Source organism: Eutrigla gurnardus, assembly GCF_963514095.1.
Source record: "Eutrigla gurnardus genome assembly, chromosome: 16".
Taxonomy (NCBI): Eukaryota; Metazoa; Chordata; class Actinopteri; order Perciformes; family Triglidae; genus Eutrigla; species Eutrigla gurnardus.
The window spans coordinates 8,508,013-8,532,840 of NC_139927.1; the positions used below are offsets into that span (position 1 = coordinate 8,508,013).

At 42.5% G+C, this 24,828-nt stretch overlaps 4 protein-coding genes across 4 annotated transcripts; 2 read left to right on the top strand and 2 right to left on the bottom strand.

Moving 5' to 3' along the window:
* Positions 1-3,670: 3,670 nt before the first annotated feature.
* On the top strand, positions 3,671-13,815 carry parp1 (poly (ADP-ribose) polymerase 1). Its single transcript, XM_084030822.1, has 23 exons — positions 3,671-3,877; positions 4,697-4,859; positions 4,957-5,072; positions 5,219-5,433; positions 7,272-7,362; positions 7,460-7,576; positions 7,758-7,934; positions 8,226-8,388; positions 8,582-8,722; positions 8,824-9,063; positions 9,218-9,283; positions 9,376-9,508; positions 9,726-9,921; positions 10,025-10,153; positions 10,316-10,399; positions 10,672-10,794; positions 10,887-11,015; positions 11,133-11,231; positions 11,405-11,557; positions 11,714-11,841; positions 11,949-12,010; positions 12,366-12,480; positions 13,040-13,815. The coding sequence occupies exons 1-23, from the start codon at positions 3,755-3,757 to the stop codon at positions 13,119-13,121; spliced, it is 3,045 nt and encodes a 1,014-aa protein (XP_083886948.1). The 5' UTR covers positions 3,671-3,754; the 3' UTR covers positions 13,122-13,815.
* On the bottom strand, positions 5,642-6,696 carry adorb1a (adenosine receptor B1a; the record flags this gene model as incomplete). The annotated part of the gene is made up of 1 exon (XM_084030438.1): positions 5,642-6,696. Exon 1 carries the CDS (start codon positions 6,611-6,613, stop codon positions 5,642-5,644), a length of 972 nt encoding a protein of 323 aa, XP_083886564.1. The 5' UTR covers positions 6,614-6,696.
* Positions 13,816-14,368: 553 nt separating the features above from the next.
* On the top strand, positions 14,369-21,738 carry lin9 (lin-9 DREAM MuvB core complex component). Its single transcript, XM_084030824.1, has 15 exons — positions 14,369-14,485; positions 15,408-15,440; positions 15,785-15,876; positions 16,623-16,736; positions 17,182-17,312; positions 17,455-17,580; positions 17,746-17,903; positions 18,111-18,244; positions 18,419-18,547; positions 18,874-18,975; positions 19,089-19,169; positions 19,269-19,394; positions 19,664-19,846; positions 19,932-20,029; positions 20,738-21,738. Exons 1-15 carry the CDS (start codon positions 14,455-14,457, stop codon positions 20,841-20,843), a joined length of 1,644 nt encoding a protein of 547 aa, XP_083886950.1. The 5' UTR covers positions 14,369-14,454; the 3' UTR covers positions 20,844-21,738.
* Positions 21,739-21,863: 125 nt separating this feature from the next.
* Positions 21,864-23,415, bottom strand: mixl1 (Mix paired-like homeobox; the record flags this gene model as incomplete). Its single annotated transcript, XM_084030622.1, has 4 exons — positions 21,864-22,494; positions 22,723-22,849; positions 22,938-23,158; positions 23,319-23,415. The coding sequence occupies 4 exons, from the start codon at positions 23,413-23,415 to the stop codon at positions 21,917-21,919; spliced, it is 1,023 nt and encodes a 340-aa protein (XP_083886748.1). The 3' UTR covers positions 21,864-21,916.
* Between the last annotated feature and the right edge of the window lie 1,413 nt (positions 23,416-24,828).

Consider the following 24,828-nt stretch of genomic DNA (forward strand, 5'->3'; position numbering starts at 1 on the left):
ACTGCCATAATACAATTCAATAGTTGTCATATCACAACAGATTTTTCTCACATGTGAAAAGTACAGTGCTGAAGAACATAACTTTTCAGAATATATATTCATCCGATGTCACCGTGGTGGAGCAGCAGTGCCTTCTGCTGTTCGTCGAGATAAATGAAAAAGCTTACAGCACCTGGTATTCCCAGGCGGTCTCCCATCCAAGTACTGACCAGGCCCGACCCTGCTTAGCTTCCGAGATCAGACGAGATCGGGCGTGTTCAGGGTGGTATGGCCGTAAGCGAAAGAACCATGCGGGAAAAGCCCTTTATAGATGTCGATCGTCACCACCCTTAACGCCTGTGTGCACTAATCGCCTGGAAATTTGGATAGCTTCAGAGTATCCGTTTTGAGTATTTTGATGTACTGTACTTTATAGACTTTAAATGTCACCATTCTTCTTCTCTTCTTTTGACAACATATGTGGAATATAAATACAGATGTCTGACAATATGAATGAAACTACCTCTAAATGAACTTAATGCGTGAGGGTATAAAATATCACAGGAACTTATTGTGCTGGAGCTACAAGCCATTGATTCCTACTTTTATGGAAACTTGAATAGCTTCATACGTTGGATAAATAGGTTGGCTCTGACATTTACACTGTACAATTCTAGAATCAGAAAAAAATAAAAATAAATGTGATGTCGCCGTGGAGGAGCAGCAGTGCCTTCTGCTGTTCGTCGAGATAAATGAAAAAGCTTACAGCACCTGGTATTCCCAGGCGGTCTCCCATCCAAGTACTGACCAGGCCCGACCCTGCTTAGCTTCCGAGATCAGACGAGATCGGGCGTGTTCAGGGTGGTATGGCCGTAAGCGAAAGAATCAGTCGGAGAAAAGCCATTTATAGATGTTGATCGTCACCACCATTAACGCCTGGGTGCACTAATCGCCTGGAAATTTGAATAACTTCAGAGTAGTGCGTTCTGAGTATTTTCACGTACTGTACTTCAAAGACTAGTTATCACCATTCTTCTTCTCAACCACAACGCTCTCGAATTATTATTACAGACGTCCAGGAACACACAGCAGACAGACGTAGAATTTAAATTTTCGACAAATTTTCCACAAACGCAAATAGTTACGGTTATGAGGTAGAAACATTCTATTCTTATTACAACACAAGGCTTTTTTATATGTATTTCTTTTCACAGCATTAGGGGGTGCACCGTTCCTGGAGGTAATGCAATACCAGGTCGATGCGTGGAGTGGACGGAGCAAGCCCCTATTCCATCTCCCTATTCCAAAAATCAATTTAATATATGGTCCCCGGGTAGGGGACGTATCAGATATTAAACTGATAAGAACAGATACTACACTTGATCTTAGCCAAAAGGCCGAGAAGCGATGCCGACAATTGGTCCGCGGTAACTCTATGATCCACCGCACAGTTACTCTCACTCACGGTTCGGACATGTTGACGTAGTCGTTTCAAGCCAGTTGGTAAAATTAAGAAAAACAATCACGAGTATATCTATTAACAGTTACCGGTGAGAAAAACATCACACGTTCGCTAAAGATGTTTTTTTTTAAACCTAAAGAAACAAATCTAACAAACGCGACTCGTCGACGCTTCCGGTCACGTGACGCCTTGTGATCCAATAGGAATGCAAAACACGGTTCAAACAAGAACCAAGGTTCTAACAACGTTACGACGGCTACACGGCTGTGCTTGTTTTTTTTATCGCATTAACACGTAAATAATTATTACAATAGAGTCATCTGCGGGTGATAATATGTGCTGTTTTATGACACGCTCTCTGTTTTCAAAAACAAATGGAGCACGGACGGTCTCTAGTGGACATGAGACGTAACTGCAGTTTTTTTTTTTTTTAAACACAAGATTCAATAATGGATGTTTTTAACGTGCTTATATCAATATAATGCTTCCGAAAAGACATGTATGTGTAATTTTTCCCATTTAAGTACAACATGGTGCTATTTTAAAATATCATATCCATTAGTCTATAAATGGTAGTCTATAGATTAAACTACTCAGTATGAAGTAAGTTAAATTAGCTCTACTTTGACCTCGTTCAATATGAAAATGCTGCCATTAAAGTACACGTATTTGAGTGTCATTGCAGCACAAAATCAGAAATAAGTACAGGGCTGTTTGAGAGAGTTGAAACCAATCACATGCTATTAAAGATACGATTATGAGGTAAAATGGCAACGGTGTGGTTCAAAAGTAGTATATAACTATGAAAACATTGTACATCAGAATGATACTCATTGTTCTGTATTAATATAGCAACATAATGTAACATAGGCTATACTACATCATATAGTAGTAGTACATAATAATACATAATACCTACTCATAATGTGATACAGAACAGTATAGTATAGGATATGTACGCAAGTACAAAGTAGTAGTAATAATAATAGTAGTCATATAAATAACCATAATAATAATCAGAATCATAATAATATGAACGTAGTCGCTCGTCTCTTGACTCGATTAGTTATGCCTGAAACTCCCGCGCGTATTCTGCTGCCGACTCGTCAATCGTCTATTGTGGAAGGTGGATCACTCTGTGGTCGGAAGATGGGTTCGTCTCGAGCATTCGCCCCCATGTTGTTACTTTAGATTTTTTTTTTTTTTTACTCTGGCAGATACAGAAGAATAAACCCGGTCTATCACATATCATCTGGCGTCTGATGACCCTGACACAAGAAGCCGCCTTTACGATATTTGTCTTGTCAACATGTTTTAATTTATTTTAGGCCTATGATTGTTACATTATTTTATTACTATTAAAATAATAATTATAATGTGTTAAATGGTGTCCCTCTAAATGCAGTTTCAGTGTCTCACTATTAAAATGTAAGAGAAGAAATAAGAAATCAATTCACTATCTTTTGATACAAGTTGATCTGCTGTCTTTTAGCTACAATTAAATTAAAAATGACTCCTTATGTGATGCAATAGGTGTTCTGTATTGTTTCGTGGTATGTCAAGATCTAAATTTGACAGTTTTTCCTTTCAAGTCTCATGTTGTCAAGTCACGAGAGTCTCGAGTCTCCCTTTTTTTGTGACTCGAGTCAAGGTTTGTTTGTCAACTTCAACTTCAACTTATAATTTGTAAATTCCTTCCATTTACCACATACAAGAAAATCGAAAGAACAACGGTTCTCGCTGTCCCACGGTGAGATAAAGTGCATGGGCACAACAGAGAAGACAATACAATAACACTAAGGTAAACAACAAAGAATAAAGTGCACAACAACAGAGACATTTACTAATACTAAAAATAAACAATAAAATATAATAGCAAAGATCTGAGTTGTAGTGCAAAAAAACGCAGTAGATGTTACTAGCAGCAAAAACATTTCTGTGTGATATGTTGTCATTTGTAATAATGGTAATAATGGTAATAGTGCAAACAAAAAAATCAGAAATAGCAGCATTTGTTTGCAAATCCACACCCTGAATCCCCACCTTCCCCTTGAAGCTATCCTGCTACACTGATTTCATAAAACCCCAGGGCCGCCCACAACAATTAGTTTCTACATGTTTGGTGTCAATTAAAAAGTCGCGGTGCTTTTGGTTCGCGGGAGCAGCGACGGAGTGAGAGCTCCGCCCTCGCCTCCTATCTCTGCACACGCGGGTCTCGCATCTCCGTGCTTTGATTGTGGCTCCGTGTCATCGGGGGAGAAAGTTCGCCTCGCTGTCCGTTCACACATAATTCTCCAGCAATATTAAAGAAGCATGGCGGACGCCCAGGAGGACAAGCTGTACAAGGCGGAGTACGCCAAAAGCGGCCGCGCGTCGTGCAAGAAATGCAAAGAAAACATAGCGAAAGACTCGCTGAGGATGGCCATCATGGTGCAGGTAACACAGACTCGGCTCCCCCGCGGAAAGAAACACGCTGCTGCTTAGCTAGCTCCCTTCCGGAGTGGCTAGCTCTGGTGCACACATTTTTTAAAAAAGCGGCTGCTTTGTTTTGCGGATATATCGCATTCTTCTGAGCTGACTGGAGAATGAAAACGCGCAGTTTCCAGCGTGTTTGCAGTGGCGTTACGTCGGGCCCTCGTTAGCATTTAAATGGCTGACATTGTCTGTTGAATCTTGTTCACAAAGAGCCGCTGATCCTTTTCTTAATGTCGGACTCTTGCAAGCTTGCAATTGCGCATCCTGCTATTCGTGAATTTCATTCATATATTATTTTTTTTACGTAGCTCGAGGCCATGATTAAATACCTCATTTAAAACAATGCAAAGTTGTATCTGCTGCCCCACATAGAATTAATTACCTAAGAGGCTAAGATGCCTTATTCATGGCCCGTGGAGCAGCTCCAGACTCTCAATCACTTCACCCTAAAGGCCAGTCCAGTCAGCAAGGCCACAGCTTGGTCACTTTATTGCTGAGGACAAAACATCAGATTAGACTGAGCACACTCAGCACCAGTTAGTTGACTATTCCCATGCTTCCCCGGTTGTTATTGTTGTTTGTTGTGGCATGCTGCTCATACAAATACCCCCCATTGCTGTGTGCAGTGAAACATGCCTACATAACTTCTATCACACAGCATGACGTTGCATAGCAAACAAAGAAAAAATATGTTCTCGTCGAAACCGAAAGACATCACACTATGAACTTCAGCAGCACAGGTTCACTGTAAACATACTGGTTTTGTTCTACATCTGGCAGTCACCCATGTTCGACGGGAAAGTCCCCCACTGGCACCACTTCTCCTGTTTCTGGCTGCGAGCAGCAGCTCAGTCCACGGCTGATATCGCCGGGTATTCGGATCTCCGCTGGGACGACCAGGAGAAGGTCAAAAAGGCCATTGAAAGTGGTGGAGCAACAGGAGGTCAGGACTCTGAGCATTTCACTTACATCTTCATGGATTGCTGAATTATCGCATTTCCACAAAAAACTCGATTCATTGGATAACTTGCTTCCTGCAGGAAAGGGGGACCCGAAGAGTGGAGCTAAAGGACCGAAGACACTGAACGACTTTGCGGTTGAATATGCCAAGTCGAATCGCAGCAAATGCAAAGGCTGTGAGGAGAAAATAGAAAAGGTAAGCAGCCACTTTTATTTGCACACGGGAAAACTGTTCAGACATAACATTTTTCTTTCAATATTATTACAAATAAGATCTAATTTAACTTGGATCAAGGGGGATTGTCCTGTTGCGTTTCTGAGTCTGTGATTTCTGTCTTTCAGGATCAGATCCGTGTCTCCAAGAAAACCGTGGACCCTGAGAAGCCCCAGCTGGGTCTGATCGACCGCTGGTACCACACCGCGTGTTTCGTGAGCCGTAGGGAGGAGCTGGTCTTCAAGCCTGAATGCAACGCCGCCCAGCTGAAGGGTTTTGGTGCGCTACGGGCAGAAGACCAGGAGGAACTCAAGAAGAGGCTCCCTGTCATCAAAACTGAAGGGTGAGATGAAGAAGGGAGATGTGTGTACAGGTTGGGTGCTTTGGATTATTTACTTTTATATTTAGGGCATTTAGCAGATGCTTTTGTTCCAAAGCGACTTACAATAGGTACATTTTGAAAAAGTGTTAGGTCCCCATCTGAGTAAAGTAATAGCTGTTCAGCAGGGATACCTTGATGTCAATGTTGTGACATACTAGTGTTTGAGATCTCAGTGCCGGGGTGTGTTTTGGGCAGCCGCCCTCTCTCTGTCATTACCACTGGCTGCATTTGAAGCCCCTCTATCTCCCGGCACCGTGCAGCACATGAAAATGGCCTTGAAGGCGTCCCTGAACGCAGTCATGGTGTATGCGTACAGGAAAGGGTTGACGGCAGAGTTGGCGTGCGACAGGATGATGGCAGTGAGCAGCAGCTCGAACGGCACGGGGCAGTGCGGGCACAGTAGCAGGAAGCAGTTGATGACGTGGAGCGGTATCCAGCAGCTCGTGAACAGGAAAAGAACCAGAAAAAGTGACGTGGCGGTCTTCATCTCCCGCCGCATCTTGGCCGCAGCCCTCGTCTGTCTCTCCTCTCTGCCGCTCCGCTCGGATGCGATGCGCCTCGCCTGCCGCTTGACCGCCACAAAGATCCGGGCATAGATGACAAACATGATCACCAAGGGTGTCAGCACACAGACAAAGAAGTTGAAATAGACCATGTAGGTCATGTCCACCACCAAGACGAAGAAACAGTAGCCTGAGTCAGGCGGCGTCTTGTGCCAGCCCATCAGAGGCACGAGCCCGATGAGAAAAGCGAGCAGCCACGTCGTCAGAATCACCAACGCGGCGTTACGAGGCGTCATCAGGACCTGGTAGCGGAAGGGCATGAATATGGCTACGTAGCGCTCCACGGCCACCGCCAGCAAGCTGAAGATGGAGCTCTGGGTGAACATTATCAAAACACTCAGCAGGAGCACGCACAGGTAGAGGTTGTGACGCGGCAGCCCGACGTCCGTCAGGATGGCGCAGGGAATGGCGATCGTGCCCACGCAGATGTCGGCGACGGCGAGCGAGACCAGGAAGTAGTTGGTGACGGTGCGTAACTTGCGGTTGAGGCCCACGGCGGCACAGACCAGCACGTTTCCGATGGCGGAGAGCGATGCGATGACGAGCTCGGCCGCCATGTACGCCACGTTGGGGGACATCAGCGAGTCAACGGGCGGGGGTGGAGGAAGGGAGGAGGTGGTGTTGGAGAAGGAAGGAGTTGAGGAGTTTTGGAAAGGAGAAGACCGATGGGATGGCTTTGTAGTTTGGTGGAAGAGTTGTGCGATAGTGTTCTCCATGGTTGTCCCTAAAAGAAATGAAAGTGAGAAATGCTCAGCGGGTCGACGGAATACAAGAAAGCAGTAAAAAAATAAATTACTCACCGATCTACAGGAAGACTCCTCGCGTTAAAGATCCCATTCACACTTCTCTTTGAACAAAGGAGGATGCTCCTTTATCGAATTCCCGTCTTCCCTTTTGACATCATTGTCTGATACGGGATGCTCGTCTTGTTTTGTGGATCCGAAACAGACCGACTGCTACTGGATGGTCATTAATCGGTACTTTTGTTCTAGTGTGTCTCCTGGGGAGGCTAATGAATATTTCCTGTCAGGGCAGCGTGAATGAGGTCAGCATTGACATCTGGGATTGTGGAGACATGTACCTGCTTGTGTGTTTGTTCATTAACTGATGGAGCCCTAATTAAAAAAGGTGTCAGAATCAGTGTTGTTTGTTCCACTGTCCCTTTTGGCCTCATTTAAGAAGCTCAAACAAAACGATAACAGTTTGGAAGAAAACTTTTTGGAACTTCTGTTTCAGGAAACGTAAAACCGACGAGGTGGATGGAGTTTCAAAGAAACTGAAGAAGGAGGAAGAGGATCAAAATAAGAAGCTGGAGGAGCAGTTAAAGGTATCATTTTCTCCATTTTATTTCCTATTATTGGAGAAAACGTTGCAATCTGTTGTGATTCTGTGTGACTATGTTTTTTTTTTTCATGCATCTACAGAACCAAAGCCAGCTGATTTGGGGAATCAAGGACAAGCTGAGGAAGTTTTGTTCAACCAATGATATGAAGGAGCTGCTGATTGCAAATTCCCAGGAGGTTCCCTCTGGAGAATCGAATGTAGGAGAGCCTCATCTTATCTAACTCCCACTGTGTGCAAAATGAAACGCCGTTTAAAAGAATCCAGGCAGTTGACGGAGAAAGTGTTTCGTGTGTTTAAACGTCTAAACGCCCCCGTAATACGTGATGCCGTTGAAGTTGCTGATCCATGATTATCCCGTATGTGTTGTTTAACCGACAGCTGGTGGACTGCCTGGCCGACGGCATGGCTTTTGGTGCTCTTGAGGCCTGTAAGGAGTGCAAGGGCCAGGTGGTGTTCAAGGGCGATGCTTATTACTGTACGGGGGACATCTCAGCCTGGACAAAGTGTGTGTTCAAAACCCCAACACCCATACGCAAAGACTGGGTCATCCCCAAGGTAGGTCACCTCCTCTCAGGGCTCCCTCTGGTTCTTTATAGCTGCAAGCTAAACCACCACCTGTATCATTTCACAATATCCATGTCATTGTCACAAAATACACTGGAGGCATATACAGTAGCAGCTGATTTATCGTTGATTGAGCTAAATCTCTGTTATGTCAGTGGCCGCTGTAGCAAACGTTGCACTTTGCGGTGGATAAAAATGGAATATCCATACAAGGAGCAATAAAATGCCACATGTTTCTTGTTGGAATTTACCATTTGGAATATTCTGGCTTTATCATTTTAGGAATTCCACGAAGTTCCCTTCTTGAAAAAATTCAAATTCAAGCGACAGGACAGGGTTTACCCGAAGGAGGCTCCCACCCAAACTCTCACCCAAGCCAAAGCAGAACCCTTGGCGAGTGCATCCAGTGCCCCGACTGAGCGACTGCCAGAGGGAGCACCTGCAGGTTAGTGAAGACACCTGAAGGAGCGGGCGTCAGTATCCTGCACATTTTTAAATATTATATAAGACATGGCATACAGTCTTTCCAGAAACAGATTACATGATTCTCCCTGCTGGGATAATTTGAAACACCAAATTAATACAATTATTTCATGTAATGGTATTATTTTAATGTAATACGTGTGTCTGTCATGTAGACAAACCTCTTACTGGTATGAAACTGTTGGCTGTGGGAAAGCTGACCAAGAACAAGGACGATCTAAAGGCTTTTGTTGAGGAGCTGGGCGGAAAGATCACCACCGCAGCCAATAAGGCCTCTCTCTGCCTCAGCACCAAAAGTGAGTCACCAGTCAAAAAAATGCTAAATTACCAATGTGTGGGTAGGAAGTGCCCTCAATGTAAGATTTCCAAAGTTTCTCACTTGTTTTTGTTTTCACAGAGGAAGTGGAGAAGATGAGTAAGAAGATGGAGGAAGCGAGGGACGCCGGCGTGCGCGTGGTCTCCGAGGATTTCCTCACGGACATCAAGTCGTCGGGCAAAGCACTCCAGGAACTGGTCTCCCTGCACGCCATCTCACCCTGGGGTGCAGAGGTTAAAGTGGAGACTCCGGCTCCATCGGCGTCCTCCAAGTCCGGAGCGCTGGCCACCAAGAGCACAGGCAAGGTGAAGGAGGAGGAAGGTAAAGGATGCATATGTTGCTTTTATTACAATGTACTGCTGCTTTTAACCTACTTATGGGTTTTTCTTTAATCTTTTATGTTTTAGATTGTTGATTAATCTAGACTTGTATTATAGCGTTGGACTGTTTGGTAAATACTTTTACTTTATTACAGGTGGTAGCAAATCCAAGAAGATGAAACTCACAGTCAAAGGAGGAGCTGCTGTGGATCCAGATTCAGGTAGTCATGAGAACCCTGCGTTGAAAACATTTCCTGTCTTTCTAGTTTTTTGTCTTCTGAGCTTGACTGATGATTTTTTATTATTATTTTAGGTCTGGAGAACAGCGCTCATGTCCTGGAGCAGAGCGGGAAGATGTACAGTGCCACGTTGGGCCTTGTGGACATTGTCAGAGGAACTAACTCCTACTATAAACTGCAGCTGTTGGAGGATGATGTACAGAAACGGTTAGCCAAATTTCACTTCCTTTTCATTGTTGTTGTGCAGAAGTTCTAAAATAGGACATATTCCACTAGACATCCCATCATTTTCACTTTGTAGGGTGTCTTGGATTGGTTGATGCAGTGCAGTGGAACTGTTTTATTTTTTCCATAATTGTAGAAATAATAATGATTTGTATCGGAGTAATCATTGTACCGTGACCCATCGTTCCTCTTTGTGCAGATACTGGGTGTTCAGGTCATGGGGCAGAGTGGGCACCACCATCGGAGGCAACAAGCTGGACAAGTTTCATGACAAAAACTCCGCCCTGGACAACTTCCTGGGTGTCTACAAAGAGAAGACGGGCAACAACTGGAGCTCGTCCAACTTCACCAAATATCCCAATAAGTTCTACCCACTGGAGATCGACTATGGACAGGTGCATACGCTAATACGCACAAAGAGAGATATCAGACGCTGTGTTTCTTTCTGTTTCTGACTGGGTTTTGTTTTCGCTCTGTGGCGGTCATGTTTGTTGACAGGACGAGGAAGCAGTGAAGAGGCTGACAGCTTCCGCCGGCACCAAGTCCAAGCTGGCCAAGCCCATCCAGGAGCTGATCAAGATGATCTTCGATGTAGAGAGCATGAAGAAGGCCATGGTGGAGTTTGAGGTAGGACATTTTAAGTGTGTTAGTTGCAACAAATCTAGTTTTCTTCTGTTATTAATAACTAAAAACAGCAGCCTTGATAAATGACAGAATAAAGTAAATACACAGGGGTGATGGTATGGTTTCCCACATACGTATAACGTACCTCTCCTTTCCTGTCGTCAGATTGACCTCCAGAAGATGCCGCTGGGAAAGCTGAGTAAGAGGCAGATCCAGAGTGCCTATGCTCTCCTCACTGAAGTACAGCAGGTCAGCAATTAACAACCCCTCCAGGAGGGTTCTCTCACTATTCACCTTTTCTATTAGGAATCCTCTTTGCAGTACTTTGGCTGCAATCTGTCATACGGATACATTTCCTTCTCCTGCTTCCCTTCAATTCAGTTTAACTTGGTGGTGGATTTGTGACTTTTATCACGAGTATCTTTGCCAAATGTTTAGACTTGATATCTATAGAGCATGTTCTACTGTAAACATGCAATCTGTTTGTTATTACTTATTTCGTAATTTTGTTTTTATTGTAGGCTGTGTCAGATTCTCTGTCTGAGGCCCAGGTCCTAGATCTCTCCAATCGCTTTTACACCCTGATACCACACGACTTTGGTATGAAGAAACCCCCGCTGCTCAACAGCCTGGATTACATTCAAGTAAGAACAGAAATACCGTATCCTCGTATCTTTCTTTCTAAATCTATTGAGTATAAATGCATCTTATAGCATCTGCGTGCATCACCGTTCAGGCTAAAGTTCAGATGTTGGACAACCTAATGGACATTGAGGTGGCATACAGCCTGCTGAGAGGAGGGGCCCAGGACAATGAACGAGATCCCATCGACATCAACTATGAGAAACTTAAAACCAGGATTGAGGTGAGGAGTGTTTCTCCGCCTTTCACTTCTCTCACAGTTATGGGCCTCGCAATGATGATGTATGGAGAGGTTATGTGTGGAAAGATCACAGTATGCTGTGTCGCTGTTAATTAACAGGTTGTTGACAAGACTACAGATGAGGCTGAGATCATTACGCAATACGTTAAGAACACCCACGCTGCTACACACAACACTTACACACTGGAAGTGCAAGAGGTGAGTCGTCATATTATTATATTATATTATTATTATGTTGTGAATTCTTAGTTTGTATAAACCTTTGTTTGTAATTATTGATTCTATAAAAAATGTATATTACTGTTTATACATGCTGTATGTGCCTTTATTACCCTCTCACTGTGTTTTTCAAACTTTATCCCATCTTCTAGATCTTCAAAATTGTTCGAGAGGGAGAGCGCCAACGATACCGTCCCTTCGAGGAGCTGAACAATCGCCAGCTCCTTTGGCACGGTTCTCGCGCCACCAACTACGCTGGTATCATGTCTCAGGGTCTTCGCATCGCCCCTCCAGAGGCTCCAGTGGTGAGTTTTTTTTCTTTTTCTTCTTCTTTTGTGGAAACCAAACAACAACTTAATTCCTTCACTTTCAGCAATACCTTTCAAATATTGTCATGTTTTTAGTAGATTATTGTCCTGTTGTGTCCTGTGTTACATTGGCTTTTGCTTCATTTTCTCTAGACTGGTTACATGTTCGGCAAAGGTGTGTACTTCGCTGACATGGTGTCCAAGAGTGCGAACTACTGTCACACCTCCCAATCGGACCCTGTAGGCCTCCTACTGCTGGCCGAGGTTGCCCTCGGCAACATGTGAGTGACAGAGAGTTCCTGAAAAGGAGACTGAATATCAACCTTTTCTTGTGCTTTCACAACATGTGATGATTATGTAAATTAATGTGTTTTTTTTTTTAATGCAGGCATGAATTGAAGAAGGCTTCCCACATTACAAAATTACCTAAGGGCAAGCATAGTGTTAAAGGTGAGAACACTTCAAATCTTGTGCTGTTTGAGGAATGTTTATGCATAGACATATTTGCTCAAAGGCACAGTGTGTAGGATTTGGTGGCATCTAGCGGTGAGTTTGCAGATAAAAACCAAAATGAAAACTCCTCCGCCCCCTCCTCCCTTAAGACTGGTAACGCGAGCCGTTATATTGAATTTCTACTAATAGCTCCACCTAAATCCTACACACTGAGCTCTGTGTTATTTTGCATGGCTTGTTTCATGATTATGATAGAACATTTGGAAACCCCAGTGCTCTGGTTGATAACATGCAAATGTTTGGTTTGTATTCTGCTTCAGACTTTAATTCATCGACTTTTTCGCTCTTGCAGGTTTGGGCCGAACTGCTCCTGAACCAAGTGCATCCGTCACTTTGGACGGGGTTCAAGTGCCTCTGGGAAAGGGATCCAACACGAACATCGATGACACAAGTCTCCTGTACAACGAGTATCCTTTAACGCTCATTTTTCCAAATGACCCCACATTTTTCCATATACTTATTTATTTAATAGTTTGTGGGAAAGTGGAAAATCAAATACTTGGTCAATGCAGCTTGTTCTTGACGTTGATTCAACATATTTAAGTTAAATTTAATACGTATAATAAATCAGTAATCACTCATTCTTAATGGTGGAGCTCTCGGGTTGGGCTATACTTTTTAGTATGATTGACTGTTGGCAAGTTCTCACAACACGGCATCTCGACTCAATTGATTTGTTGCAAAAAGGTAATGGCTGTATTAATGGTGTTCTAACTTCCCGATTATGATGTAGAGCACTCGGAGGCACCAACGGTGTTTCATACCAGGAAGGAAATTAGGTGTTCTGACATAAACTGACGCATAAATCCCTCACTCACTGACACTGAATGTTGAGTTTAAGAAAAAAAAATACAGGAGATTAAACGAAATTCCCTCACTCTCTTTCTGTTCACCTGTAAATCTTATTTTGCCGTGTTGGTCATATTGTCTGTATAGTGTGGTTTCCTTAACCGCTTCTCCCCCCAGGTACATTGTGTATGATGTGGCCCAGATAAACATGAAGTATCTCCTGAAGATCAAGTTTAACTACCAGACGTCCCTGTGGTGAGAGGGGGGCTGTGTCCAATCCATCTCCAGTGAAAACTAATGCCACTGTTGCCTCCAACTGCTCGGGCTTTTCATTCTCTGCAACAGAACATGTTTGGCAAAGGAGTGATGCTCTACCATGCTTAACAACGGTCAATGGAAATCTCTAGTCACTTTATTGATCTTTCATCAGGTTTATTAGCTGCCAGTCTTCCTTAGTAACACATTAGGTAGTTAAATACCTACTTCAGAGTTGCTCATAAATAAGACAGTAATATAGTGGGTTAGGCACGATGCATACGTTTAGAAATGGAACATGCAAAAATGTCTGTAGTTTTCTGTTTTGCGATGGTTATCTTGACTCTTTAACAAACCTTAAGTTGACAAGGTTTAGGACTACACATTTAGGAGTTTTGAGTTGTGAACGACCAAGCTGCAGACGTACACCAAACCAGTAGCCGCCGAGATGAACGTTAGACTGTTGGGTAAAAACTGTACAAGGTTTGACATGTGTATATATATTTGTTTTGTCGTTTGTCTCTGAAGCTTGTCTTTTCTTTTTTCATTTGCCGAAAAATGAACAATGCGGTTAGTATTCACGCAAAGTATTCTGTAAAAGAAGCAACTGTCATGGTATGTGGTTCACCTTTTTTTTTCTTTTCTTCTTAGTATTTTTGTTGTTACCTGAAAAACAATAAAATGTTATCAAAATGTCACGCCTGCGTTTGGGAATAATTATTTTTCTGCCACTGCATGTTGGATCCAATTTAAATTTTGGATTTTATTGTAAGTGTAAATTTGCATTTTCAAAGTGAAAATACACCTGTGGGCAGGTCACAGACCAGGGTCAGACCTGGCAGGACTTCTTCAGCGGGGCTTGGGCTTGAAACTGGACATTTAAGCATCAGAACCGTGTATACACAATAATAACTACACATTTGAAAGAGGCTAGTGTAATTTTACTAGCTATATTTTTCTGTGTTTAACTGTTAAAATAACTCGCACCTGCAAGAACATTTTTAAACCCAAATAAAGCATTTCCCAATGAATGTCATTAAAGAAAACGTTTATTTTTGACAGTAGGTTATGACAGTGAAGGGATGCTGAGTGCCTACTGGCTTCCAGGTCTGCTTATAATACGTTTTCCGAGCATGTCCCGTCACAGTTTTTACGGAAAGTCGGATTTATATTAAGTGAATATAGTTGTTTGTATGTTTATATAATATAAAGTGATAATTTGGCCATCGGTTGGATAAACTAGAGGGTTTTTATTTCTCAAATCGCCCTCCAGATAGTGTCCCGACCCAGAATGCAATTTGACAAGGTCTTTGAAAAAGCGGCGCGGCTGATTCAAGATGGCGGAGATGGACCAGCTGTTAGACGAGAGTGAGTAACAACAAAAAATTCAAGGAGTTTTGCATTGTAAACACGCAGCGGCTCCGTGGTGATAAAATGCACATTAAGTGACAAACTGCCGTCGTTGTCCATGTAATGGATATCTTAAGTTTTTGGGCAGAGTTTATAAAGTCATTTTTAGACGCCAAGGGATGCCGGTCTGTCCAAGTCAGCTAACGCTTGTTAGCACGAGAAGCTAACCATAGCTAATGTTGGGAGTTGAGCAAGTTACTTTAGCCCCAACTGGGTAAACAAATAACGTTAGCTTAGCCACGAGCTAACGCCTGCTAGCCGTGGATCATAAGTAGCAATAACAAAGGGACTACCATGACGTTTCTCTTACCAAAGTACACACACTAGCTAACAGCAATCTGTTTTGTTGGTTAATAACGTTCGTTATTTTTAAGTCTCCCGGAGCACCTTCCGGTATATTTAACGTTCGTTAGCTGTGGTAGACGTTACGTGGTAACGCGTTGTGTGTCGTTCTGACAGGCTGGTGAAGGGGAAACTAGCCGGGGTGTTTCGGCTATCATCAGCTGAAATAGTCATTTCGGTCGATGGGAACGTAGTTCGTAAGATAGTGTAACGTTAGCTCGTGTAGCCCATCTTGTGGATCTCTGTCCAGTTCATGTCATGCCCGTGCTTGACAGCTCAAATGTGGGGATTAAGGCCTAACTGACTGCGTTAGCTATACCGAACTTCAGTTACTCTCCCCGGCTGCTGTCACTGTTTCTCATAGACTGCAGCGATGTGAAGACGGTTTCTTTGATGCCCAAAATAAACTCAAAACGAAAGAGAATGGCCTGGTTAGCTTTTTATTTTATAGTAAAATATTAACAGTTAGTATTATGCCATTAGTTTGTGTCTGTGTGTGTGTTACTGTAACGTTAAATTGATGTGTCCTCTTTCTCAGGCTCCTCAGCAGAGGCACTTGTCAGCCTCAAAGGTATGTAGGCTGTATCTTTATTTATCTTTCTGTACATCTGTTCTTGGCACTGTGTAAGTATATTGGGAACTCGCATACTTAGCCTTCTGTATGACGCTCTGTATGAGTTCATTTTCCTATACTTTCTACCACTGCACATTTGTCCCCATATTGGGAAAGATACCAAATCTGTCAAGACATGTAAGAAAATTATCTATTCCAGTTTCTGAATGTACACGTTCTGTTATTTGAGAATTGGTTTGAGTGTAGCATTTGATAATATGAATCTCACTGGGGTCTTGTATCAGGTGTGCTAACTCTATTTTAACATCCATTGTTGTTGTTTTTGTTGTTTTTTTTAATAGAAGGCAGTTTGTCCAACACTCTGAATGAAAAGAACAGCTTCCCAAGAGCTCACAACACCAGGGGACGACATTCGTCCCTCACAATGGACACAGTATGAGACATTTTTAAACTTATGAAGAGAAAGCAATGCAGGAGCTTCTGTTATACACATGAATGAGTGCTATACTATACTAAGAATATTACGTACATAAGTTAGTTTATATGATGTCATGATCTATAATACAAACCTCAGCTTCAAAATTGATGATTCAGACATTACCTAAACTAAAATTTGAGGAGAACCCATCAACCCCACAAAATAGTTTGCATTTGCAGGGCGAATGTATTGAATTTAATTAATAAATGCTTTGGAATTTGGAAAAAGTTTTAAAACAGTACCCTCATATACATGTTTTCACTCCTCTTAGCTTGAGAACAGAAAACATTGGAACTTGTTTTTTTATTGCAGGATTTATGATCTATATTTCCAATGTTTATTCTGCAAATTACAGTAGAAATATGATCTTTCCAGTGTGAATTTCACAATTTTTAACCTATTTTTAAGAAGGAAGTCTCTTCGCTATCTTGTTCACAAGAGATCCGTGTCACAGTAATGTCATAAAAAGTTTACAACATTCACATAGAGCGCATTTGGACCTGAGAGGCATGATGGTGAGTGTGATTGTTTAAAACCAATAGGCTTCACAGATAGGAGTAGTTTAATGACATTGTCTGTTACTCAGTAATTAAGGGTTTGGCATTTGATATGTAAGTGTTGTTGTTGATTATATGGTGTCCATTGATGATCTTATCAGTCGCAGTTAAGTGTTCAACTTTTATCCACATTTGTCCTTCCAGCCAACACGGAGCTCAAAGAGGAGCCGTTTGTTTCGGGAGGAGGATGACTCGCCCCAGCAGCGTCTCCCTTCCAGATCCCCTCGGAGGAGCCAAAGGGTCAGCACCACACCACAGGTGAAGACCATGAAAGCGATTCATAGTGATTGGAACCCTTTTCTATTCTCTAACTTGTCATTGAGCCTACCTTTGCTGGTATTAGATTAAAGTAGCATAGAGTAAAACTTGAAAGCATACCATTGCTACTCCTTTACAAGCAGGTACTGAAGTAAACTCTGAAATACTGAAGCAAGCCTTTTTAAAAATACTGCGTCCTTGTTGAGCGACTCAAATAAGAATTACTTTATAACTTGGTTGCCGGAATAAGAAGTTCTAAAAGTGGATCTTTTGTGGGAAATTGTATCTATGCAGCTGCCTTGCGTAATGGAAGAATACATGAGAATTAAAGTAGGATGGGTTATCCTACATTACATATCCTACATTAATTCTAAAGGTTGTTATTTTTCAGAATACATATGAGCCTGTACACGGAATGAATGTTTTTTAATGTTTTGCTTTACAGAAATGTTCTAATGTGGTGACACCAGATAAGAAGGCATCCCAGAAAATAGGGCTGAGATTAAGAAACCTCCTTAAACTACCCAAAGCTCACAAATGGTGCATTTATGAATGGTTCTATTCCAATATTGACAGGTAATGTCTCACTTTTACATTCAGAAGAAGTGTTTGATTCATTTTAATCCAGAAGTGCTTCTTGATCATCTATTTGCATTTAACACAGAAATCAGAAATGTGTTGTGTTAACTATGTTGCATATTATTCCTTTATTTTCCAGGCCTCTCTTTGAGGGTGACAATGAATTCTGCCTGTGTCTCAAGGAGTCTTTTCCCAATTTGAAAACAAGAAAGTTGACGCGGGTTGAGTGGGGAACAATCAGGAGACTGATGGGGAAACCTCGGCGGTATGCTGTATTCTTTAAGCTTTGTGCCTCTGCACACCCCTTTCATTCGTGCTTGTCTCTTTAAATTAAACCTTCAGAGTATATGAAATAGTTTTCTATATTTTTTTCCTGGTCAAACAAAAACTTTAAAGTTGTTATAGCATTATCCTTTGTGGTCCCATCCAGGTGTTCATCAGCATTCTTTGCTGAGGAGCGGACAGCGCTGAGACAGAAGAGGCAGAAGATGCGCCTGCTGCAGCAAAGAAAACTGTCTGACGTGTCCAACTGCAAAGACCTTCCAGATGAAATCCCTCTGCCACTCATCATAGGAACCAAAGTCACTGGTAAGATGTTTGAAATGTACGCACACCACTGTCAACTGCTAGACAGCTCTGGTTAAATGTTGTGCTGTTATGAAAAACCTAAACCATCACACACCTGCATTCACTCGTGTGTAAATTGGCAGATATGGGAATTCAAACCCATTACCACAAGTAAAGATGTCCCACGCTCATCTGAACAGTACTGGCAAATTTAATTTGGTTCCACAGCTCGACTCCGTGGCGTCCATGACGGGTTGTTCACAGGGCAGATTGATGCTGTCGACACCAGCGCTGCCACCTATCGTGTCACCTTTGACCGCAGTGGTCTGGGAACACACACTGTGCCTGACTACGAAGTCCTGGTAAGCATTGCCTTTCACCTTGCTAACATAACAGACAACAACTTTAGTTTCTAGTTTTTAGTTCATGTTCATTATAATCATTTAAAATGTAACAAAAACAAAGATGGACAATAGCTGTACTAAAGCAATGTGATGTTACAGTCTTAAACATCCAATGTTGATTGTGTTTTCCAGAGCAATGAGCCCAATGAGACCATGCCCATTTCAGCCTTTGCACAGAAGCATCGGATATCACGCTATATGCAGAACGTCATGACTCCGCCTAGAGGGCCTTACCCATCTGCTACCACTCCTGTCCTTATGGTACCATAACCATATCACAGATATACACGTGCTGCTTCATCATCACGCTTGTGACAATAATATTTTGTTATGGTTTGAACCTACGTTGGCTGTTTAGGTTTATCTACTGCAACAGATATACTCCTCAGATGGTTTTGGTCAACAAGCACTGTAAATGTATTTAGATATGCTAGTCAGTGGTGGGATTTACTGTATGGGGACAGTTTAGACATTGTTAAATAAAGTCATAATAGAAAAAATATATTTGTAGTTGAATATTCTGAATCTCTGCCTCCTGGATTTCTTATGAAGATAAATAACCGGATTGTCCATTTTTTAAATGACAGGACAATGACCCTCTTATCAACCAGTCACCATGGAAAAACAAACTCCCTGGTGCTGAGGGAGATACTCTGGGAGGATTTCCTGTCAAGTTCCTTGTCCAAGTGGTAAATAATTCCTGCTGAACAGAATACTGAAATTAATCCTAAAACCTTTAATGCTTTGTTTTAACAAATTCTTTATCTTAACAAATGATCTGTCTTATTTGTTAAATGACCAGACAAGGCTGTCCAAGATCCTCATGATCAAGAAAGAGCACATCAAGCACTTGAAAGAAATGAACACAGAAGCAGAGAAACTGGTACAATATACATGTTTTTTATTTCCTTCAAAGCCTATTAAATGATTAAGAAGCATTCATCAAGCCTAAACTGAAACTATACTTTGTTTTTGTGTTCAGAAGTCGTACTCGATGCCTATCGACCTTGAATTCCAGAAGCGATATGCCACCACGGTGCTTGAGCTCGAACAGCTCAATAAAGATCTTAACAAGGTGCTCCACGAAGTCCAGCAGTTCTGTTGTGATGTAAGTCAAAAGATACACTTCATTCTCACTAATTATTGCCCTTGAAGCGTGGTTGTAACATTTCATGCCTTGCTCTGATATTCCCACCATCTCAGTTAATAGTAGACATGGGACTATTTGAAAAAGTCATGGCATGATTATCCTGAGCAAAATAATTGTGATTTCCCATATTGTCCTGATTATCATCAAAATATACTAAAACATACTGGAATTACTTTACCTTACATTTCGTTAAGAAACTAATATTTTCATCCATCCCGTCCATCCAGCTTGCTCCAGATCAGGGCATGGTTCCAGCGGACCACCCCACAGAGCTACGGCGGCGTTGTGAAGACGAAGCCCAGCAGATGGTGCAGCTCAGCAACTCGCTGAAGGATGGACAGCAGAATGCGACAAACCCCAGCTTCACACACCTCATCTCCCACCTCACTGCTCTGTTGCTACAGATCAAGGTAGAGTCTTAAGTAAATGCTCACCTGGTGTCTGCCTTCATTCCTGCTCACTGTTCAATACTCAATTTTGCCTAATTTGTTTCAGTGTCTGGCAGATGGAGGCGACCTGAATTCGTTTGAGTTTAAATCGCTAACAGACTCCCTTAATGACATCAAGGCATCGATCGATCCCTCCAACCTCAGGTAAAACTACCCTCCAGCGTCTCTAACTATACTTCCTTATGCCTAGTTCATTCTACGTGACTGTAGTTTTGATTGCGAATTGATGCTGAATCGCTTTGTGTTAACTGTTAAGAGATGCGAGTTGGAAGGCTTGCAGGTGCACCAGAGATGCATTCCAGATGTCTAGCAAGCTAAATATCTGGACCTGGTGGGCAGTCTTTCAGGGAGCTACAACCATTGAGTGTATTGATGGGAACCCAAAGGAGTGCAGTGTGGAATTTGGTGCACGCATATTGAGGCGGGTCTTCACATGCACACAGTAACTGATCTAAATAGGGGAAATAGTAAACAGGCTTTTTTATGAACACGATAACATCATCAACAAGCATCAGTCCGTGTCACTTGCATTGCGTGGGTTTTTGTGACAAAACGTAGTTTCGAGTTGAGACATACTCATCGGGGAAAGGTCCTGTAGTCTGTGATGTCATGTAATGTGAAAACCACATCAGGTTGTGAAGTGTGAACAGCACAAAGATGTGAGAAAGTTGTGCATTGTGAACTTGGTTTTAACGAACTACATGTAATGGGGGATGTGATGGCTCACAGTTTTCTATCTGTGTCAATGGCATACATGAGTATATTATAAACTTTCTTGTTTTGATTAGCTTCACTATTCAGTCAACCTTGAAGTAAAAATGTCCTTAACTGTTGCCTTTTCTGTGTTTCTAGTTGCTTCCAGGATAATGTGGAGATCCACGTGGCACACATCCAGAGCGGCCTTAGTCAGCTGGGCAATCTGCATGCATTTTCTGCCAACAACACCAATGCGGTCTGAGTACCTACATCCTCCACAACACACACAAGTGCACGCACACGCAGAGGTGCAGTCCATTAATGTCGTCTTTTGAGGTGGCACTTTCACCTGAACTGGTACAAGACTGCTCATGTGGATGTTGTGGACCACAACCGTACAATGAATTTGGTTGTCCCAGTGCAATGACTCAGAGTTCTGCCCAGACTCCTCAAGCTTTGTGGTGAAAGGAGGGAGGATGTCATAAGTATTTTATCCACCCGTTTTATTGTCTGAAAATGTTGGTGCAAACAATCGAACACAAATCTGAAAGAACCTTAAGCTGGTGCCACAAATCCACATCTCCAAACTCTAAACGGTTATTTATTGGTTTCATGTGCCAAACATTGATTCTTACAGTTTTTATAGTCCATATTTATTTATTTTTTGAGTAGGTGTGTATGGTTATGAAACAATATTTTGCTAAGTATAACCCTGTACGTGGTGTGTTCTGCTGCACCACTAATGGTAAGCACAGGGAGGCTAAAGAATGTTTTATAAAATTGTTTATTGTAGATAATTGTACAATATCTGATTATTAGGACTGTTGTCAACATTTCTGCTGTGTATTCAGAAATGGCTTTTTGTAATTTTGTGTGCACTGAAAAGAGATTTTGGTATTTTTATAAAGGAGAACTCTGGGGTTTTGATGCCTTTTACTCCCGAAGATGATCTTAACATTTCCACATTTGGCATGGCTATTGCTGCAACCCCCCACACCAAGCCTGCATCACCGATGTAAGCCCGAAAATTCGAGTCAACAGTTTTTTCCTAGAGAATCTCCTTTTTCAGTTTTGTAAAGTTGTATATGAAAGTGCCTCAGGGCAATTGTATATAAATGTTTCCGTCTTTTTATATTAAACATAATATTGCAAAAGAGTATTCTGTTTTCTAGTCTTTATTAACAGACATAACCAATCAACAGTTTTCCTCTTTTTTTCTTTTACAATCAATAGTTTTATTACTATTTTACAATAAATACACATTTTTCCCTTTTATGCAAACTACTGTATACTGCCTCTTATGATACATGTCTTTTCATCAGCTCTTATAATACATCACATGAAGCCACCAAAGCCAGCCATGGCTTCGGTTTCCCAGTCGGAGTCTGAGTCGGTAAAGTCCTGTGCTTCAGTGGCGTGGATCGGGGAGAAGTGATTGAACCCGTCCCCCGTGGACCTCACGTGTGAATACTGGATTTGGCATCCATTATCCTTCGGTGATGACCTGCTGAAGTTGTTGTGGGTGGGGATGGGAGGAATCACAACTTTCATCTCCGGTCCAATGGTCTTGTTGGGTGGGAAATTGTCATATTCCACCAGAACCTTTGGACCCTGGTTGACTGCCATGCTGGCGTCGATCTTGGGATGGTGCTCGGTCTCCTTCGGATACAGGTGGATGTTACAGCACGGGACGTTAACGCTCAGCTCACGCCGTTGCATCTGCTCGGGCTTCAGTCTGGTACCCTCCTTGTCATACATGCAGGACACGGACGTGTGTTCGTAGCTGCAGGCTTTGGCGCTCATACTGCTTCTGTGGGCATCATCTGTGTTTTGATGCACTTTAGGTCTGAAATTGTCCTCCAGTCCAAAACCTCCTATCCCGTGTGGCTCGGCTCTGTGGTTGTTGTCATAAACTGAAAGAGAAAAGAAGGATGAAGCACTTCTGAAGTAAAGTAAAGTACTTATTCTCTGCTTTTCAAGCAACATATTATAGACACTTCTATTAAGGACCAAATTGAATTGTCATAATCCCTTTCTATTGTGACTGGGATGACTACTATATTTTTGTTCAAATGAGCACTTGAGTCTGAGTGAAAAAGGGGGGACTCGAAACAAAACAAACATGCGAGTGGAATAATGACCTTTCTCTGGGCCCATCCTGCTCTGGAGCTGGCTAAAGGGGCCAGCTGCTGGCGTGTTGGCGACCTTCATCGACACCGAGGAGCCAACTTGGCGACGAGACTTGGCCCTTCTGTTCTGAAACCACACCTGAAATGTGAAAGTGGAGAACGTGAACAAATTGCCTTATCAAGAAAATCCTCTAACATTTTTTGATAATCATTTATCAAACAATCACCTGGATCCTGGACTCCGGTAGCCCGGTCAGAGCCTCCAGTCTCTCTCGCAGGTAGATGTCGGGATATTTAGTGTCCGAGTAAACTTTCTCCAGCACCTCGATTTGCTGCTGGGTGAAGTTGGTCCTCTTTCTCCTGTGCGTCAGTATCGCCACGCATTTATCCGTCCTCGGGACGGAGTTTGCGGGGTTGAAGTAGTTTGTAACATTCGATGCTCCGTAATCTGAAGAGAAAGCAGACCGTTTAGTTGAGGACGATCGATGCGTGGGAAGTCGCTGGACGTGTGCGTAAATTACGCACAGGAGCAGCTGTAGCTAAGATAATATACAGTTTATATATACAGTTTTGCCACAAAATCACACTTTTCGCTGCCAGACACCTACCTGTGTTCACCATGCTGTTTATCTGCAGAGGGGCCTCGTGGTACATCTGGAAATGATTCAGATCCGCGACGCGCATATTCCCATGAACTGAAGACATGTTCCCCTCGCGGTGTATTTCCTGCGACTGACCCGAGTTTGAGACCTGCGCTCCTCGTCGGGGTTAAATCCCCTCCGCGATCAAAGGTGATGCTGCCCCGTACGTGTGAATGGGGCGACCATCGGGGCCGGCTGGCACTGCAGCGGACGCGCGCTGACTTCAGACGTCTGCCGGCCGCGGGAGGTGTGAAAGCATCACACCTGGGACGGTGGAGAGGGGCACGTCTCTTTAAAGGGGTTTTAATGGAATCTGCATGCTCAATACACATCGGCAGGGAAAACATTTATCCGCTTTGGAATGGATGAAGCAATAATGGATCCGTAGCCTTCAAAGAGTGTCAGTCGGAAACTGCCGTTTCCTCAGCAGGTTAGAGCCTCACGAGGGCTGCACGTTGTTACGTGATAATAACCCAACTTAATACATTTCCAGGCTGTAATGATCTCCAATCAAAGTCCAAATTATTTTGCAGAAATCAAACCTATGATATTGGATCCATTTTATTAGCAGGAATACTTGGATATGTAAATTAAAATGCATTTGAGTACTGTATTATTGACTGATTCTGCATCTTATCATTATGTTCATACAGGATCATCATTTTTCTTTGTGTTTCCCCCCATTTAGGCTCAAATGTCAAAGAACCTTTATAAAGATTCAGGTCTTTAGATGGCTGCTCATCCCCATTGGTGAGTGTGTAGGAAATGATGCTTCCTGACCCCTTTCAGTGGCATCAAAGTTAACCTCAATACACAAACCCCAGTTCAAAAGTACCCAGGAATGGGCGCTCGCCTCCATTTGATTCAGAGGAAGGGGATCAAGTCAAGAGGTCAGGTAGCGTAACAGACAGACTAATTTGTTCACACATATTTGGACAAGAATGGGCTTTAAAGGTTATTTGTACCTTTTAGTAAGATTCCAAGCTCCTTTCTTGTATCAGAGTGACATTTTGTACATATTGAGCAATTATTGGTTCAATTCCATGCATTATATTTAATTAATTTGGCTGTGGGGGGAAATTATTGAAATTAACTTTTTTACTGCATCCTCATTCATATGATGTATAGGATGCAGCTATAACTGGGTTTAAGATAGTCTGGAGTAGAGTTTAGTGTTTGACCCTTGCCCTCCTGAAGTGGACGTGCAACAACAACAAAAACTCCAAATGAGTTTATTTTTCTTTTTGATCTCTGTGGGAAAAATACTTAACAGCCATTGTGTCATTTCACACCCACAACTGCACTTATTGATCTCTGTGCTTTGACACATACAACATTCTTCACGTAAGACATGCTTTGTCGGAAAAGACATTCGCAGTTCACAGGCTGCTTTGTCTGAGGCCCTAATTGGGTGTTGTTTGCACACACCAGATTGCTATGGTAAAATCAGGCTGTTGAAGTTCCTGATCTTTTGTAC

Bases quoted from the DNA above. Each gene is read 5' to 3' on its own strand.
- lin9 (XM_084030824.1), top strand. From the start codon at position 14,455: ATGGCGGAGATGGACCAGCTGTTAGACGAGA. The intron at 17,313-17,454 runs GTAATGTCTCAC...TTTATTTTCCAG, and splicing joins TTCTATTCCAATATTGACAG to GCCTCTCTTTGAGGGTGACA. The intron at 19,395-19,663 runs GTAAGTCAAAAG...CCGTCCATCCAG, and splicing joins TCCAGCAGTTCTGTTGTGAT to CTTGCTCCAGATCAGGGCAT.
- parp1 (XM_084030822.1), top strand. From the start codon at position 3,755: ATGGCGGACGCCCAGGAGGACAAGCTGTACAAGGCGGAGTACGCCAAA. The intron at 5,434-7,271 runs GTGAGATGAAGA...CTTCTGTTTCAG, and splicing joins CCTGTCATCAAAACTGAAGG to GAAACGTAAAACCGACGAGG. The intron at 9,509-9,725 runs GTTAGCCAAATT...CTCTTTGTGCAG, and splicing joins GAGGATGATGTACAGAAACG to ATACTGGGTGTTCAGGTCAT.